Source organism: Saccopteryx bilineata, chromosome 4 (assembly GCF_036850765.1).
Source record: "Saccopteryx bilineata isolate mSacBil1 chromosome 4, mSacBil1_pri_phased_curated, whole genome shotgun sequence".
NCBI lineage: Eukaryota > Metazoa > Chordata > Mammalia > Chiroptera > Emballonuridae > Saccopteryx > Saccopteryx bilineata.
Window position 1 is genome coordinate 166,751,975 of NC_089493.1, and position 20,022 is coordinate 166,771,996.

The 20,022-nt window shown below is 41.1% G+C and overlaps 1 protein-coding gene across 2 annotated transcripts in view; it reads left to right on the forward strand.

The window, feature by feature from the left end:
* The first annotated feature begins 3,692 nt into the window (after positions 1-3,692).
* LOC136333521 (protocadherin gamma-C4) overlaps positions 3,693-20,022 on the forward strand; it is a 172,513-nt gene continuing 156,183 nt past the window's right edge. The window contains exon 1 of one of the 2 annotated variants that reach the window (XM_066272768.1): positions 3,693-6,325. In XM_066272768.1, the coding sequence (XP_066128865.1) occupies positions 3,905-6,325 (2,421 nt within the window). In that variant the 5' untranslated portion in view covers positions 3,693-3,904. Of the gene's footprint in view, positions 6,326-17,065; positions 19,705-20,022 lie in introns of those variants that run through there. The other variant, XM_066272771.1, reaches the window with a different exon arrangement.

The window sequence follows — 20,022 nt, forward strand, 5'->3', positions numbered from 1 at the left end:
AACACACCTTTGTAATCCCGGAGCAACCGTAGCGAGAAGCAGCATTGAGAAGGGATAGGAAGAAGTCCCCCACAGGGAAGGAGCAGCGAGTGCAGGAAGCGCCCTTTCTCTTCCTGCTGTCATTGTTCAGCCTAGTAAATTGCGCAGCAAATCTGGAAGCAACAGGCCAAAGGTTTAAAAGTGAGGGATCTCGCCAAAGATCTGCATCTCAGTAACCAGAACCACGGGTGAGTGCTGAGAAGCCTTTCTCTACCGCAGCCGGGGAAGGGAGCAGGGACAAAATCCAGAAAGACCGGTTATAGATCTAGCAGATATGCTGAAGGAAGTCCCTAGGCCCCTCAAATCTGAAACCTTCACTGTAAATCCTAGAGATACTTTTAATAGAAACATATTCATTCTGGATATAAATAACATGGCTTTTAGGGCAGACATTTCGTTTTGAAAATTCTAGAAATTATCTTAAAAGGAGCAAAGTTTACTCCTAAACCACAGTAGATTTGGACGCTGCAAGTAATTCTCTATGAATTAATCAGATCAGTTTCAATAACTATCTCCCCCACCCCCAGAAGTGAAAGAGCATCAGGGCAGTAAATATTGGAGAAGTCTGAACCAGAAGAGTGGAACTGCCACCATTTACTGGTGGGTGGGAATAGAACAGCTAAGGACAAAGTGCAGGTCTTGGATTCCAATGGCAGTCCTCCCAAACTGAGCCACAAGGATTACAGCAGTTTGCCTGCAGGACAACCTGCTCTTCACCTCCTCTCCGTATTCTTCAGTGATCCCCACTGACCGAGATGACACCCTGAAGGTAGATTTCTACACTTTCCACACATCTCATGAGGCATACGGAATATATCTAGTGTTCAATAACAACAACACTATCTTTGACTTTAAAGAGTAATGGTTAAATCATGTGGTAGAAAAGAAGACTGGAGATAGTTTAAGGAACCATTTCAGAAACATGGTTGAAATGGAAACATGGAGAACTGTAACACAGTGCAGGTGACTTTCAGCTGGGTGTCTAATTCTATTAGAGGCAAGAAATGCGGTCGCTCTAATCAAACAACTGGACTCAGAGACCTTGCTTAAGTTGGAGAAATGAAAGATACCATAGAGAGTAATAAACACACAAACAATTCACTTCTAAAAATTACTGTGTAATTCTTTGTAAACTACTGCCAGAAGGAATTCTAAACTGGGGGGGAACTCTGAAGTAGAATGTCACCATCAAAGTCATGGACAAGGACAAGCTGTCCTTCTCCAGCACATCAGTCACCCTGATATAACCCACATCAACAAAAACGTTCTGGTTTTCCAACAGGCCTCCTATATAGTTCTTGAGACTGGGAAAGCCCACCCAGAGACTCCATCACACATGTTAGTGCTTCAAACTTAGCTTTGGGGCTGTAAGAGCCTCCCATTTCTTTCTGACCAGCCACTCATTGGTGGCACTGCTGGTGTTGTCTGACATGAGGGTGAGCATAGAGCACAATGGTGTTCACTTGTGGTCTGTCTTGGAGCTGACTCTACAGGCTCATGACCAGGGTTTAACTGGGTTCAGTGTCATCCTGAGCCTCTCTGTGCTGGTGGGACACTACGGTGAAAATGCACAGAGAATGCTATGCAGGAGCTGCTGTCAGAAGTCACAGCCCTCTCTACTGTGGCACCATGTACTATGTGGCCTGGCTACCTGGTCACCAAGGTGGACGTCGACCTGGGCGCAGTGCCTGGCTGTTCTATCACATGTTTTAAACCACTGACTCCCACTCTTCAACCTGGGGATGCACAGGAGTGAGATGTGCACTGTGGCTGTACAGGTGACAAAGATGCTGCTCTCCAGGTTGCCATGTGCAACAGTGACAGCTGTCACGCTGCACCTGGTTTTTGCCTACAGTTTGCAGGAGTTGCTGCTAGGCCTCAGCAACAACTCAGCACCTTCATCCAGGCCAGCAGACGTGCAGTTAGCCCTGGCCTTGGCCTGGTCATGGTGCCCTCCCTTCATTAGTAACTATCCATCATCCTGTGCCCACAATGCTGCTCTATCCCTGCTTTCAGCCTGGTCTCTGGTCCAAACCTGGATTTGGAGTCATTCCCACTTCAGCAAGAGAGATTTGTCATGTTCCTACAATCTATGTGTGGCTTCAGATATTGCAAATCCTTAATTTCAAGTTAACTCAAGAAACACACACTTCACCTGGATATTCTCTGTAGTGCCAGTAATGAAGCCTTAAATATTACATTGGATTCAAATGTATAAGTGTGAGTTTTAACACTTCTATTTCATAAATATCATCCTGTTATAAATAAATTCTGATTGTTTTCCTGGTTAGTGGGGGAGGGGCACTTTACAAGTTTACTTGCTAGTTTTTTTGTATATTTTGATTTGTCTCATTAATCTGAACAGTTCATTAGACTTGCGCCTGTTGATGTATGTTCTAAAAAATTGTGTTTTATGCTAAAGAGTCCTCTCATTGAAATATTGAAGAACGTTCACTGCATCTTTAATTTTCTGCTCTTGAGTTCTATAAACTTGCCTTTGAGAAGCTGAGAAACTGTAGACTTTGTTATGTAGAACCAGAAATTCTCTTTCCAAGAACTATTCTTGTGGGTTTTTTATATCTTTTGTTTCATCATTTTCTAGACTCTTCCCAATCATGGTGTCTGAGGGTTGGATGCCAACATCTGGCCAAGTCTGATTCTGAGAATGTCTACCTCTGGAATGCAGAGAACATTCTTTCCTAACTTTGGGTAAAGATAAGTAAAGCACTCTTAAGACTGAGACATTTTAGCTAGTAACCTTTTACTAATTTTGCAATAAGTAAAAGAATTCAGACAATGTAGTAAAAAAAATACTGCTATTTAAGAAAACCAACATCTCTTGGAGAAATTACTGTGTGGGCTGTAAAAGAATACATATTATCCTAATAGCCTGTCTAAAAATAAAGGTGTGGCCTTTTCCTTTTCAGTTTTGAGGAATAATGTCACTACCTGTTGTGTCTCTTAAACTTAAAGTCTAAATTAGACATCCATATGACATCTTTTCAGTGAAAATTCCAAGATCCTAATGTTATTTTAAATGTATCACCTTTAGATGAACTAAAGGTCTTTTTAAAACCTATACTAAAGGTCTTTTAAAATTCATGTCATACATAGACACTTCAGAAAAAGATGTAAAGTGAGGGTGAGGTAAAATGTATCCCTCAAAAATGCCAAGTTTCCTAATAAATATTTAAAGCACAATAGAGAGTAAACGGGAGAGTCCGATTTTGAAAGTCTGGCTTTTATTCTAAAAGTTTTTTTCCCTTTGATTTTTTATTCTCAAAGGGAAGTTGATTTTCTATGTGGCCTGAGAGAATATCAAATGGTCAGCATATACTACAGAGTGGAATGATGATTTTTGTCTGCTTTGTGATATCCTCTGAATAGCAAACAGGGAAAGCAGTTAGGTTGGGAATACTTGGTTTCTACTGTATATTGCAATTTAGCAACACTTAAATATGATTAGATAAACATAGTAGTTTCCTTTTCATACATATATTGTACAGTGCTTAACTATTTCTCTGACAAATAAACTAAGACTTAAGGATAGATGCATCAGGTAAATGAAGAAAATTTATTATGTAAAAGTGCAGTAACTGGGTAGGACTCTAGGCGCCGCTGTTCACCAGACTGGGATATACAGGAAGAACACGCATGCACCTCCCACCAGAAAAAAAAAAAAAAAAAGCTTCTTAGAACCTTCATCATCGCCAGATTGAAAACAGTCTCTCTGAGGCTGCCCAGACCGTACTCCTGGACCACTTTCCCCTCTGAATTCTCCTGAAAATTCAGTTAATTTAGGCACAGAAGAGCAGAGAAACAATACCCTTCCTACGACTGGAAGAAAACTGTGAGCGAGAAAGCAATGGGGATTTGGGTGAAGCTGCCTTGCTACAGCGGGCTGGTCCTGCTGTTCCTTTTTCTGGAACTATTGTTGGAAGCCCAGGCCGGGAAGGTCCGCTACTCAGTGCCAGAAGAGACTGATGAAGGTTTCGTCGTGGGCAACATCGCCAAAGACCTGGGGCTACAACCCCAGGAGCTGTCAGAGCAAGGAGTCCGCATCGTCTCCAGAGGTAGGACGCAGCTTTTTGCTCTGAATCCGCGAAGCGGCAGCTTGGTCACCGCGGGCAGGATAGATCGGGAGGAGCTCTGCGCTCAGAGCGAGCGTTGTCTGGTGAGTTTTAATATCTTGGTAGGGGATAAAATGAAGCTTTTTCCTGTTGAAGTGAAAATAATTGATATTAATGATAACACTCCCCAATTCCAGTTAGAGGAAGTGAAATTTAAAATGAATGAAATAACCACTCCAGGTACCAGAATCCCTCTGCCTTTTGGGCAAGACCTTGATGTCGGTGTGAATTCACTCCAGAGCTACCAGCTCAGCTCCAACCCTCATTTCTCCCTGGATGTGCAACGAGGAGCTGATGGGCCCCAACAACCAGAGATGGTGCTGCAAAGTCCACTGGATAGGGAAGAAGCAGCTGTCCACCACCTCCTCCTTACCGCCTATGATGGGGGCAACCCAGTTCACTCAGGAACCCTCCGCATTCGTGTTCAGGTAGTGGATGCAAATGACAACCCTCCAGCATTTACTCAAGCACAGTACCACATTAGTGTCCCAGAGAATGTGCCCCTGGGCACTCGGCTGCTCATAGTAAAAGCCACTGACCCAGATGAAGGAGCCAATGGGGAAGTGACATACTCCTTTCATAATATAGACCAAAAAGTAGCCCAAATATTTCAATTGGATTCTTACACAGGAGAAATATCGAATACAGAACCCTTGGATTTTGAAGAATACAAAATTTATCCAATGGAAATTCAAGCTCAAGATGGTGCAGGTCTTATGTCTCGAACTAAGGTGCTGATCAAAGTTCTGGACATAAATGATAATGCCCCAGAAGTGACCATCACCTCTGTCACCACTGCAGTCCCAGAAAACTTTCCTCCTGAAACCATAATTGCTCTTATCAGTGTGCATGACCAGGACTCTGGAGACAATGGTCACACTATATGTTCCATTCCTGGAAATCTACCCTTTAAATTAGAAAAGTTAGTTGATAATTATTATCGTTTAGTGACAGAAAGAATACTGGACAGAGAACTTACCTCCAGGTACAACATTACAGTAACAGCAACAGATCAGGGAACTCCGACTCTATCTACTGAAATGCACATTTTACTACAAGTGACAGATATCAACGACAACCCCCCTGCCTTTACACAGGATTCCTACTCTACATATATATCAGAAAACAACCCCAGAGGATCCTCCATTTTCTCTGTGACAGCCCATGACACCGACAGTGATGAGAATGCACGAGTCACTTACTCCTTAGCAGAAGACACTATCCAGGGGGCACCTGTGTCTTCGTACGTTTCCATCAACTCAGACACCGGCGTCCTGTATGCGCTGCAATCTTTTGACTATGAGCAGTTTCAGGACCTGCAACTGAGAGTGACTGCGCATGATAGTGGGAACCCATCGCTTAGCAGCAACGTCTCCCTAAGCATATTCCTGCTGGACCAAAACGACAATGCTCCCGAAATCCTGTACCCGACTCTGCCCACCGACAGTTCCACCGGCGTGGAGCTGGCACCCCGCTCCGCAGAACCCGGCTACCTGGTGACTAAGGTGGTCGCGGTGGACAGAGACTCGGGCCAGAACGCCTGGCTGTCCTACCGCCTGCTCAAGGCCAGCGAGCCAGGGCTCTTCGCGGTGGGGCTGCACACGGGCGAGGTGCGCACTGCGCGGGCCCTGCTGGACAGAGATGCGCTCAAGCAGAGCCTGGTGGTGGCGGTCCAGGACCACGGCCAGCCCCCTCTCTCGGCCACCGTCACGCTCACTGTGGCTGTGGCGGACAGCATCCCAGACGTCCTGGCTGACCTAAGTAGCCTTGAGTCTCCCGCCAACCTCAGCGACACCAGCCTCACCCTGTACCTGGTGGTGGCAGTGGCCGCGGTCTCCTGCGTCTTTCTGGCCTTTGTCATCGTGCTGCTGGCGCTCAGGCTGAGGCGCTGGCACACGTCACGTCTGCTCCAGGCTTCAGGAGGTGGATTGGCGGGCTTGCCCGCCTCGCACTTTGTGGGCGTGGACAGTGTGCAGGCTTTCCTGCAGACCTATTCCCACGAGGTCTCCCTCACCGCGGACTCAGGGAAAAGTCATTTGATCTTCCCGCAGCCCAACTACGCGGACACACTCATCAGCCACGAGAGTTGTAACAAAAATGATTTTCTTTCAGCACCTCAGTCTTTACTTGAAGATAAAAAGAAAACATTTCCTCAGGTAAACTTCTTGTAGTTAATTTACCTAGATAAAAATAATCCCTATGTTTCCTTACTTGCTTTCACTCTCTACTACTAACAGCCCTTCTATTTCTCATGTTTCTTCATAGAGTTCTATTTACAAATCCTGGGAAATTATTATGAAGTGTTTATATCCAGTACATTTATAATTGTTCTTTTATTGAAAAGATGACTCTAGGTGATTGGCATGAAGAGCATATGTGAGTTGCCACCTCAGTGGTGGAGAGAGCGCTGCCTCAGAAACAATGAGAGCAGCTTCTAACATTTATCTGCTTGCCTCTAGCCAAATAGTTTGATTTTCTTCTGGGTTTACATGGCCATGGCATGGCTAGGGTTTTACTAGAAAAGACCCACCAATATTTATTTTACTCATAGTGTTTTCAAATGTCCTTAAGTTACAAACAGCCCCTAATTTATCCCTAAATCAACTATAGCTGTCATCTGTCAGGTGTCAGTGTGCTATTTTATTTTAGGGTATTTAAAGAGGTAGAGATTGTCTAAAATAGTATTTTTAGTTGTGTTAATATAAAAGTATGGAAATCTCTGTAAGCTGTAAGTTTAAATTATTGCTGGTTTAGTCCTTTGCTTAATCTTTATTTTGAAATATTTTATGCAGGCTGAAGAATACATCAAATGTTTAAGTTACTTTTAAAATGAAATAATGAAATGAATGATAGAAAATTGAATATGCAATTTGAGAACTAGTTTGAAACCTCCTAACTTGGAACATTATTCTTGTAATGGAAGTGACTAAGAAATTAAATTCTATATCCCATTTTGATGTGTTAAGTCTTCATAAGAAATGCATCATAGGGGAGTATGTTCATGCTTTAATTTACTTACTCTGTTCCAAAAAAATTCACAAGATATATAAAATAAAATAAAAGAAAAACAAAAACATGTATGGCATAAATAAAAGATAAATATCTAAGTGGATGAAAAGTGAAAAAGAAAGTGGCGAGCTGCCCTGGCCAGTTAGCTCAGATGATTAAAACATCATCCCAATACACCAAGGTTGTGGGTTCAGTCCTGGTTCAGGGTACATTACAAGAATTAGCCAGTGAATGCATCGGTAAGTGGAACAAAAAAATTAATGTTCCTTTCTTTCTCTCTCTCTTTCTAACAACCAATCAGTAAGCCCCAGCTGGTTGGCTCAGTGGTAGAGTGTTGACCTGGTGTGTGGAAGTCCCGGGTTTGATTCCCAGTCAGGGCACACAAGAGAGGTGATCATCTGCTTCTCCTCTTCTCTCTCTCTTTCCTTCCCGCAGCCATGGCTCAATTGATTCGAGTGTGTTGGCTCCGAGTGCTGAGGATGGCTCCATGCAGCCTCTACTGCAGACACTAAAAAATAGCTCAGTTGTGAGCATGGTCCCAAGTGGGCAGAGCAGTGGCCCCAGATGGGGGTTGCTGGGTGGATCCTGGTTGAGGTGCATGTGGGAATCTGTCTCTCTATCTCATCTCCTCACTTTAAAATAAGGTCAATAAATGTTAAAAGAAAGAAAGTGGTGAGCCAGGCTTAAGCTGTGAGAGTTCTAGTCTTGGACTTAGATGAAGACAGTGAAGGTCAGGAGATTGTTCCAGCAGTGTAAGGGAAACAAAAATGTTTCAAGTTCAACAAGGGATCTGAGCCCAGCTTACTAATTAAATGCAAAATAAGCAGTTAAGCCCCTCAGCTAGTTAAAAAGAGGAAATCACATAAAAATGCTACCTGCCAATTTCTATGGTCATAATTTGTTGAAAGCACAAGACCAAGAGAGAGTGGGGGACACAGATGGCTGGTTTCAGAAAGTAAATGCTGAAAATATCTCAGATGTAGGCTGTCATATTCAAAACACTGATCCCAGGAGTGAGGAAGACAGGGAGAGGAAGTGGTGTTGGAGGCTCTTCCACTTAAATGTACAAACCAAAATGTTGAAACATATTGTTTTCTGGAATTTATTGTTGCTAATAAGAAGTTTTCTGTCAACAAGTTGTCATTATTTTTTAGGTAATGTCTGTTTTGTCTCTGATGGCTTTTAACCCATTCCCACTGAATGTCTAAGTGTGGATTTTTATTTTCTGTTTGGTACCAAGATGCTCTTAATTAATAACTTATTATAATTTAAACTTTTCTCATTTCTTAAAATATGGCTTCTGTGTATATAAATGAGCTAATTTTACTTATTAAAACAAAGAGATTATCAAGTTGGATGATTTTAAAATCCATCTATATTCTACTGATAAGGCTCATACTTAATGGCCCTGGCCACTCAGGGCCATTAAGTATGCTCAGTAGATGGAGTGTTGGCCCTATGTTTGTATGCTCCAGGTTCGATCCTCCATCAGGGCACACATGAGAAGTGACCATCTGCTTCTCTTCCTCTTGCTTTCCCCCTTCTCTCTCTCTCCTCATCTCTTGCAGCCAGTGGCTTGATTGGTTTCTAGATCAGTCTGGGGCACTGAGGATAACTAAGTTGATTTGAGCATTGGCCCCAGACAAGGGTTGCAGGGTGGGTCACAGTTGCAGAGCATGCGGGAGTCTTTCTCACTATCACCCCTCCTCTCACTTAAAAAGAAAAAAAAAGATACATGCTTAATACAAAGATACACAGTATATATGTTTATTTCCAACATTTTAGTGTGATTCACACACAAAACAAAGCTGTCATGTAAATATTAATATAACAAAGTAGTGTTTAGGCAATCAAATTAGTAGTGATTTAAAAAATAAACTGATCATAATTATAAAAAGAATGGACAAAAAGATTAAAAAATTATGAGCTCCCATCATTGAACAATATAGATTTAGAAATAATACAGGAGATTTTTAACCCAATTCCATGAGAAACAATAGACCCCACAGGCAGAAAATTACTTAGCATACAGAATATTTGAACAACAGAATCTATAAGTGATTTAATAGATCTGTATAGACTCCAAAAAAGACATAAACACATGAGCATATGGAAAATCTACACCAATTTACTACATAGTCATCACAAAAAAGGCACAGTGAATTTCCAAATACCAATATTATACATGCCTTATAACACGTACTTAAATCACAAATCTGGGGAGGGGGGGAATAGGGAAAGGTTGGAAAAAAGGTATAAACTTTCAGTTACACGATGAATAATGTATAATATGGTAGAGACTATAATTGATGACACTGTATTGTATAATTGAAATTGGCTAAGAGAGTAGAACTTAAATGATCTCATGGAAAAAAGTAAATATGTGAGGTGATGGATGTATTAACTTGAGAGGAATCTTTTCACAATATATACATATATCAAATCATCATGTTGTATACCTTAAATATTATCATTTTATTTGTCAACTGTACCTCAGTAAAACTGGAAAAAATCAACTCAAACATTTAAAAATTGGCCCTGGCCAGTTGGCTCAGTGGTAGAACATCAGTCCAGCATGTGGATATCCTGGTTTTGATTCCCAGTCAGGGCACACAGGAGAAGCACCCATTTGATTCTCCATTCCTCCCCCTCTCACTTCTCTCTCTTCCCCTCCTACAGCTATGGCTCTATTGGAGTGAGTTGGCCCTGGGTACTAAGGATAGCTCCATGGCCTCTGCCTCAGGTGCTAGGAAAAGCTTGGTTGCTGAGCAACAGAACAATGCCCCAGATGAGCAGAGCATTGCCCCCTAGTGGGCTTGCTGGGTGGATCCCAGTTGGGGTACATGCTGGAGTCTGTCTCTACCTCCCCTCCTCTCACTGAATTTTTTAAAAAATTAAAAAGAGTAAAAGGCAAGAAGAAATTTTGGATATTTAAATTTATACCCCTAAATCACTCTTGGATTTAAAAAAATAACAATGAAACCTAACCAGGTGGTGGCACAGTGGATAGAGTGTTGGCCTTGGATGCTGAGGACCTGGGTTCAAAACCTGAGGTTGCCAGCTTGATGGCAGAGTAGCTGGCTTGAGTGTGGGATCATATGTATGACCCCATGGTTGCTGGCTTGAGCCCAAAGGTTGCTGGCTTGAAGCCCAAGGTCACTGGCTTGAGCCCAAAGTTTGCTGGCTTGAAGCCCAATGTCACTGGCTTGAAGCCCAAGGTCGCTGGCTTGAGCAAGGGGTCACTCACTCTGCTGTAGCACCCCCCCTCCCTGTCAAGGCACATATGAGAAAGCAGTAAATGAACAACTAAGGTGCTACAAGGAAGAATTGATGCTTCTCATCTCTCTCCCTTCCTGTCTGTCCCTGTCTGTTCCTCCCTTCCCCCACCCTCTCTCTCATGCGCATGCTAAAATAAAATGAAGTAAAAAAATTAAAAATCACAATGGAAATGGAAAGTATTTAGAAATAAACAAAAATTAAAATGTTTATTAAAAATTGTGGGATACAGCTAAAACAGTATATAGTGGTAAATTTAAAGACAAGCACAATATTAAAAAAAGCAAAGCAAATGATTGCAAAGAAATGAATTTAGCTTGCCACTTAAGAAACAAAGTGCCCTGGCTGGATGGCTCAGCAGTTGAGTGTCAGCCTGGCATGTGGAAGTCCCATGTTTAATTCCCGGGACACAGAAGAAATGACCACCCGCTTCTCCACCTCTCTCTCTATCTCTCTCCTCATCTCCCACAGCTATGGCTCTAATGATTTGAGCAAGTTGGCCCTGGGTGCTGAGGATGGCTTTATGACCTTGCCTCAGGCACTAAAATAGCTCAGTTGTCAGGCAGTGGAGCAATGTCCTCAGATGGGCAGAGCATCACCTGGTGGGGGGCTTGCTAGGTGGATCCTGGTGGGGGCACATGCAGGAGTCTGTCTCTCTGCCTCCCCACTTCTCACCTAAAAAACAAGAAAAGAAACACAGCATAACTTAGCAGCAATACACTGAAAGAAAATAGTAGAAGTAAAATCATAGAAGTATAAGTTATTGAAATGCAAACAAGGGAAAATTCTGATGATGAAACAATAGAAGCAGATAATAAAGATTATACTAGTGGGGAGAAAATGAAAATTCTGTCCAAGTTGGGACTAACATAGGCTAGGCTGATGCCATGAATAAAATTCTTTTTAAACATCTTAAAGAAAAACTAAAAGTTCTGATAAAAAACAAAGACTGGAGAAGGAGAAAGAGAAGGAAAAGCAAGAGAGACTGGGCAAAGATAACTTGATACTAATCAAGAAGCATGGATGGGAAATAATATACTGAGTAAAAACAGATATTGTCAAAGACACAGAAAGGAATAAATCTTTGGAAAAATAGCAATAAGGGGTGTTAAATAGCTATTTAATAAGACTCAAAAACATCAAAACTATGTTGATAGAAGGTTTTTAAAAGCAAACTAGAGGCTCTACAAGACAGTATAGTGTGTTGATATCTGTTATTTCCAATAAATATTTCATCGGTGTTATCAGAGGATTGAATAAAAGTAAAAATGTTCAATGGGGAAGAAGCCAAAAGGCAAACAGATTTAAGTGAGACTAGAAATGGGCAATCTCACTTAAGAATGTTGATTCAAAATCTCAATTGAAATATCAAATCCTGTTCACTATATATTTTAAAATAATACTTATAGCTATTTGTTATTTTTAAAGTAATATAATTTATGACATAGTTTACTTCTTGGATGCAAGGATATTTTAATAATTGCCATTGATCTAATAATGTAACTCTCTATATTAAGAGATTAAAGAGAAAAAGCCAAATGTTCATTTCAATATAGGCATAATAAAGTTCTTGAGACCATTCAACACATGGGTAAACTAGGAATGGAAGAAAACTTTCTTAATATGATAAACAGTATCTATTAAATACATATAGACTACACAAAGCAACCTACAGATTCAGTGCAATTCCTTTCAAAATCCCAATGACTTTCTTTATTTTTGCTGAACCAGAAAAAAATCCATCCTAAAATTCATATGGAGTGTCAACCTCAAAGAGCCAAAGCAGTCTTGTAAAAGAAGGACAGAGTTGGAGGTCTCACACTTCCTGATTTCAAAACTTACTTTAAAGGTACAATAGTCAGAACAGTATAGTAGCATAAAGAGAGAAATGTAGACCAGTGGAATAGAATAGGAAGATCAGAAATAAACTGTCACATATATGGTCAAATGATTTTCAACAAGGACGCAAAGACTGTTCAATGAGGAAAGGACAATCTTTTCAACAAAATTTTTTGAAAAAACTGGATGTTCACATGCAAAAAAAAATGAAGTTGGGGCCTTCCAACTTCATTCATATACAAACTTATATACAACTTATATCATACAGAAAAATTTACTCAAGATGGATCAAAGACCTAAACACAAGAGCTAAAATTATAAAACTCCTAAAAGAAAACATAGTAGAAGAATCTTCATGGCATTGGATTTGACAATGATTACTTAGATGTGACATTAAAAGCACAAGTAACAAACGAAATATAGATAAATTAGACTTTATCAAAATTAAAAACTTGTATATCAAAGCACAATATCTACAGAGTGGAAAGTCAGCTCACAGAATGGGAGAAAATTTGCCAGCCATATATCTGCTAAGGAATGACATCTGGTATTTATAAAGAACTCCTATAATTTGCAATGAAAAACAATTGGATTTTAAAAGGGACAATGGACTTGAATAGACATCTCTCCAAATAAGATATACAAATGACCAAAATCATATGAAATGATGCTCTACATCAGTGTTTTTCAACCTCTGGTCTGCGGACTGGTCCTGCAGGAATTTCATGCCAGTCCGTGAAAGAGTTAACCATCCTAATGTTGTATGAAGATTATAGATCCAATGATCTTAGTCGAATTCGCTTATGCTCAGGCTGATTTCTGCTTTAGCAGCTCCTGAAATGATTCTTCTATTTTCACTGGTTGCCAAGTATCAAAAGGTTGAAACCCACTGCTCTACATCACCAAACATTAGGGAAATACAAGTCAAAATCATAATGAGATACCACTTCATTCCTATTAGGGATGGCTATTAAGAATAAAAAAAGAAAATAAGTTTTAGCAATCATATGGAGTATTGCATTGTTGGTGGAATCTAAAATGATGCTGCTACTATGGAAATGGTATGATGATTACTCAAAAGAATTAAAATTATCATATGATTCAGTAATTCCATTTCTGGATATATACCCAAAAGAAACAAAAGCAGAAGCAGGCCCTTGGACTGCTGCTGTTCATAGCAGCATTATTTCCAATAGCCAAAAAGCAGAAGCAAGCCAGGTCTCTATTGACATAAGAATAGATAAACAAAATGTGATATATATATATATATATATATATATATATATATATATATATACACACACACACTCTTATGACTATTCAGCCTTTAAAAAGGATTTTGCCACATGCTACAACATGGATTAACCTTGAAGACACTATGCTAAGTGAAATAAGCTAGCTACAAGGACAAATACTGTATGATTCCTTTTATTATAAGATTCTTAGAGTTGTCAAATATATATAGAGACAGAAAGTAGAATGGTGGTTGCCAGGGGTAGAGGGGAGGAGGAATGGGGAGTTAGTGTTGAATGAGTACAGGGTTTCAAATGGGAAAGATGAAAAAGTTCTGGAGATTGATGGTGGTGATCGTTGCACAACAATGTGTCTATAATTAATGCTACAGAACTGTACACTTGAAATTATTAAAATGGTCAATTTTATGTTGTGTATATTTTACCATAATTTAAAAAAAGGAAGTTTAGTTATTCTGCTGTTAAGATCATGAGAATAAAAGTACACATGGAAAAGCCATGTGGAAGGGAGAGGCAATGAGACTATATAGGAAGAGTCACCCAGATGTCAACACACCAGCTGAACCCAGTCCCCAGATGCTGTGCTACATGGATAATCACCAGCAAGACCACCAGAAGAACTGAAATAAATTATCCAGCTCAGATTGAAAATTGTTGAACAAACAAAACCATGTCATTTAAAGCAGTGGCCACGGACTGGTACCGGTCTGTGGGCCATTTGGTACCGGTCCACAGAGAAAGAATAAATAACTTACATTATTTTCATTTTATTTATATTTAAGTCTGAACGGTGTTTTATTTTTTTAAAATGACCAGATTCCCTCTGTTACATCCGTTTAAGACTCACTCTTGACTCTTGTCTCGTAAGTCCGACAATTATATAAAATATTTTAAAATTACCACAGTTTTTACGCTAGTCACATAATTTTATTTTGTGCATTTATCCGTCCCACCCTAAAGGCCGGTCCGTGAAAATATTTTCTGACATTAAACCGGCCCATGGCCCATAAAAGGTTGGGGACCACTGATTTAAAGACACTGATTTGGGGATATTCTTTTATACTCAATATAACCAAAGTGATATGCATACAATTTGACCCATAAATCCCATTTTTCTGGTTAATATCTTAGTTCTAGAGAATTGTGTATGTGAGGAGACATGTCCAGTAAGGTTGATTGCCTGATTGTCTGCAATAGTAAAGAAGGAAGGGGAAAGATAGAGAAGGAAAGAGGTACGGAAGGGAAGAGAGGGAAGCAAAAGGAAAAGAATACCTAATATTCTCCTACAAATACAGGGAAATAAATTTTAACATTTTTCACATAATGGAATATTATTCAATAGTTAAAATGGGCATCATAAACATAAATATCAAAAGTTGAATGTTGAGGAAAGTACATTGCAGAATAAGTATACCATACTATGTTTGTATGAATTAGAAATAGACAAAATGTTTGTGGATGCATCCATATGCAGTACAAACAAGCATGCATGGGAATAAGAACTGCTGTATTCTGAATAGTGATTACTTCTATGGAGGAAGGAATAGGACTGTTTTTAAGGAAGGGTACCGGAGGGATTTGAATCTTTCTTTTCTTTTTTTCAACTGATCTCCAGTAACCATAGTAATAATTGTTTCAGGCAAAATCACCAATGGTAAAATTTGCATAATATTAAAGCATCTCTCTACTAATTAAAACAAAAGGAAAACAGTAAGTTTACTAGAGATATTATTAATAGAGAAACCTAGAAGTCATCACCTTACCCAAATGATCACTGTTAACACAGTAATGGAACAAAGATATCATGGGCCTCCTGATAAGATACACTGAGAAGGTTACAACAAAATTTCTGCCAAAAAAACCTCCCAAATAATCTGAATCTAATTATGGGCAAAAAAAAGGAAAAAATCAGACAAACCCTAATGATAGCTATTCTACTAAATAACTGGACACTACTCATCAGAAGATTGAAGTTATGAAATATAAATAAAAGGCTGGTAAACTGACTCAGATTAAGTATAGCTAAAGAGAAAACATCAAATGTAATATGTGGTTCTGGATTTGATCCTAGACCAGAATTTTCTGTTTGTTATAAAAAGGCATTATTGTGGCAACTGGCAAAATCTAAGTAACATTTTTAGGTAAGATAATAGAACTACATCTGCCAACTTACTGACTTTTTATCATATTTTGGTAATGAGGGAATATTATTGATTTTTAAGAAATACACACTGAAGCATTTGAGAGGTAAAGGAGCATCATATCTGGAAAATATTCTGAAACAGTTCAGGGAGATTCAGAGAGAGGGAGAGAGGCAGAGCATGAAATCAAAATGTTAACATTGGGATAATATGGATGACACATTTATGGGAATCCTTTGTACTATTTTTGTAACCTTTCTATAAGTCTGAAATTATTAAAAATAAAACGTTTAAAAACTGATCTCAGATGTGGCAAAATATTAAGATTGGATAAATGTTAATGGCATGTACACAGACTTTCATTACATTTTCTATACTCACCTGTATATTTAAAATATTTCAGAATTTTTATTTAGAAGAAGAAATGCATTATCCATAAGTACATAAAAATGAGGCAGGAGTAAAAAGATATCAAGTGCATTGTATTTTATGTGCTTAGAAGACACTAAACATCAGAAAAAGGACTCCTGCAAGCTCTAATAACTTTGAGTGACTTATTCTTCGTTTGGCAAAACCACTTGTCCTTAATATTCCATGTTGCTTCTCACCTTCAAGCATTTGCACTGAGGTTCTACAACACTACTCTAGCCTCTTTCTTTTATCCAATCCTACTCTTTAGGATTCAGCTTCATTCATGTCCTGGAAAAGGACCCCCAAATTTAGGCTGAATACCCTTTCTATGTATTCCCCCATGACCCAGTGTTTCCCAACATCACAGCAGTTATACTCTACCATACTACTCAGTTTACTTCCTCTGGCTTCTCCTATCCTGTAAACTGCCTGAGAGCAGGGACTGTGTGAATCAGGTTCACTACTTCTGTCTCCAGCATTAATCAGGCAACATGTCAGGCACATAATAGTCACCCAATTAAGTGTCCGATAATTCAGTTATTTTAAATACAGGTCTTGAAGTTAAATGTTAAGCCATCAAGCACAGAAATTCAAAATCTGTAACCTTATAAGATACTGTAGCTAATTTTTTAAATTTTATCTTATTGTCTCTGAATATAAAATATGAGGTTGAAGATGTTTGCAATAAGGGCAGCGTCAACCTTTATTAATACCTTGAACTTCAATAATACTTTCCTAGCAACTACTATCAAGGTCACACATTCGTTTACACCATTCTTATTAATTATAAGAGAAAGACTCTTGATTTGAAAGAGCTAATTCTAAGGTATCTTAGAACTATAAGATTCTTTAAAGTAACTTGAAAGTCACAAAGCTAACAACAAGTAACTTGGGTTTGCCTGATACGGTGCAAATATTACTTAGGCCTCTGAGCGTCGCTGTTGACCACCCAAGGAGTAAAAGCCTGCCAGGCGTCCAATCCTACACCAAGGCTGCCACAACACAAAGGGCTGAACATTTACTCACAAGCTTCCGGACGGCTAAGAAATTCAGTCCAGCAGTTCTCGCTACAGTGAGCTGGGTCCCCTGAATGCTGGTCACCCCGGACCTTCAGGAATAAAGATTGGAATCCCGCACTGGATACTGGAAGTTGCCTCGGAGAAAAAACTACAGTACGGGATAGAAGAAATGGCGGTTCTGTTGCCACAACGCAGAAGGCTGGTCCTGCTGTGTCTTTTTTCGGCGGCCCTGTGGGAGGCTGGAGTTGGGCAGATGCATTACTCTGTAACAGAAGAAATCGACAAAGGCTCCTTCGTGGGCAACCTCTCCAAAGACTTGGGTTTGGAGCCTCTGATGCTGACAGAGCGCGGAGTCCGCATTGTCTTCAGAGGTAGGACGCAGCTCTTTGCTCTCAATCCGCGAAGCGGCAGCTTGGTCACCGCGGGCAGGATAGACAGGGAGGAGCTCTGCGCTCAGAGCACGCGGTGTTTGGTGAACTTTAACATTCTTTTGGAAGATAAATTGACTATTTATTCAGTAGAGGTGGAAATAACAGATATTAATGATAACGCCCCTCGCTTTGGGGTGGAGGAACTGGAGCTAAAAATCAGTGAAACAAATACACCGGGATTCCGGATTCCTCTAAAGAATGCTCATGATGCGGACGTAGGAGAGAACACCCTTCAGAAGTATGAACTTAGCCCAAATGACCACTTCTCCCTGGAAGTGCGAAGTGGAGCGGATGGGAACAAGTACCCGGAACTGGTGCTGGAGCGTGCCCTGGACCGCGAGGAAGAGGCTGCTCACCACCTGGTTCTCATGGCTTTAGACGGGGGCAACCCAGTCCGATCTGGCACCTCCCGCATCCGCGTAATGGTCCTGGATGCGAACGACAACGCGCCTGTTTTTACACAGCCCGGGTACCATGTAAGTGTTCCAGAGAATATGCCAATCGGCACCCGGATACTCACAGTGACCGCCACTGATGCAGATGAGGGATACAATGGTCAAGTGGCATATTTTCAAGAGAAAACCCCTGGAAAATCCTCAGAGGTATTTGAGCTTAAGTCAGCATCTGGAGATATAACAATCATAAAAAGTCTAGATTATGAAGATGCAAAGTGCCATGAAATTGATATTGAAGCTCAGGATGGTCCAGGCCTTCTGACCAGAACAAAGGTTTTTGTTACAGTTCTGGACGTGAATGACAACGCCCCGGAATTCTACATGACCACAGCTACTAGCACAATCTCTGAAGACTCTCCTCCAGGAACCGTCATTGCACTTTTCAATGTACATGACAGAGACTCTGGGCAGAATGCATTTATCACATGCTCACTCCCAGAGAACCTTCCTTTCAAGTTAGAAAGATCAGTGGACAATTACCACCGGCTGGTCACAACCAGAGCCCTTGACAGAGAGCAGTTTTCTTCTTACGACATCACTGTGACTGCTAAAGATGGAGGGAACCCATCTCTGTTTATGGATACTCATGTTTTGCTGCAGGTGGCAGACATCAACGACAACCCGCCCACCTTCTTTCACACTTCTTACGCTGCCTACATTCCTGAAAACAACCCCAGAGGCACCTCCATCATTTCTGTGAAGGCCCATGACCCTGACAGTGACGAAAATGCCCATGTAATTTATTCCTTGACAGAGTACACCCTTCAGGGGGCGCCACTGTCATCCTACATCTCCATCAACTCTGACACTGGAGTCCTCTATGCACTGTGCTCCTTTGACTACGAGCAGTTCCGTGAACTTCAGCTGTGGGTGACAGCACAAGACAGCGGGAAACCACCGCTTAGCAGCAATGTGTCTCTGAGTTTGTTCGTTCTCGATGAGAATGACAACACACCGGAAATCCTGTACCCGGCCCTCCCCACAGACGGTTCCACTGGCGTAGAACTGGCACCCCGCTCCGCAGAACCCGGCTACTTGGTGACCAAGGTGGTGGCGGTGGACAGAGACTCGGGCCAGAACGCCTGGCTGTCCTACCGCCTGCTCAAGGCCAGCGAGCCAGGGCTCTTCGCGGTGGGGCTGCACACGGGCGAGGTGCGCACTGCGCGGGCCCTGCTGGACAGAGATGCGCTCAAGCAGAGCCTGGTGGTGGCGGTCCAGGACCACGGCCAGCCCCCTCTCTCGGCCACCGTCACGCTCACCGTGGCCGTGGCTGACAGCATCCCAGACGTCCTGGCTGACCTGAATAGCCTCGAACCCTCCGCTGACTCTGACACCTCATACCTCACGTTGTACTTGGTGGTGGCAGTGGCCGCTGTTTCCTGCGTCTTTCTGGCCTTTGTCATCGTGCTATTGGCACTCAGACTGCTGCGTTGGCACAGGTCACGTCTGCTCCAGGCTTCAGGAGCCAAGTTTGCTGGCGCGCCCGCCTCGCACTTTGTGGGCGTGGACGGGGTGCAGGCTTTCCTGCAGACCTATTCCCACGAGGTGTCCCTCACCGCGGATTCAAGGAAGAGTCACCTGATCTTCCCGCAGCCCAACTACGCGGACACGCTCATCAGCCAAGAGAGTTGTGAGAAAAAGGATTTTCTGTCAGCACCTCAATCTTTACTTGAAGATAAAGGAGAAGAACTATTTCCTCAGGTAAACCCTCTTCACAATATACTTATGAACTATCACTAAAATAAATAAAATGACCTCTTAGTTTCTTCCACTGTTTACTATATCTCTTCTATTTTGCATATTTCCTTGAGAAAATATTTTTAGAAAATTAGTTCTTGTGAATTGTTTCTTGCTACTTTTAAGTGTTCAACACAGTGCAAGGTGAAAGAGGAGCTAGAATCTTTGTGTTATAAGTATAAATCAGAAGTTAGTAGGTGATGATATTTAAGTTATCAAAAGAGCATTGGGAACTGGGGTATCTGGTTTCTTATACTTTCGTTCCCATTTTTTGGGGTAAAT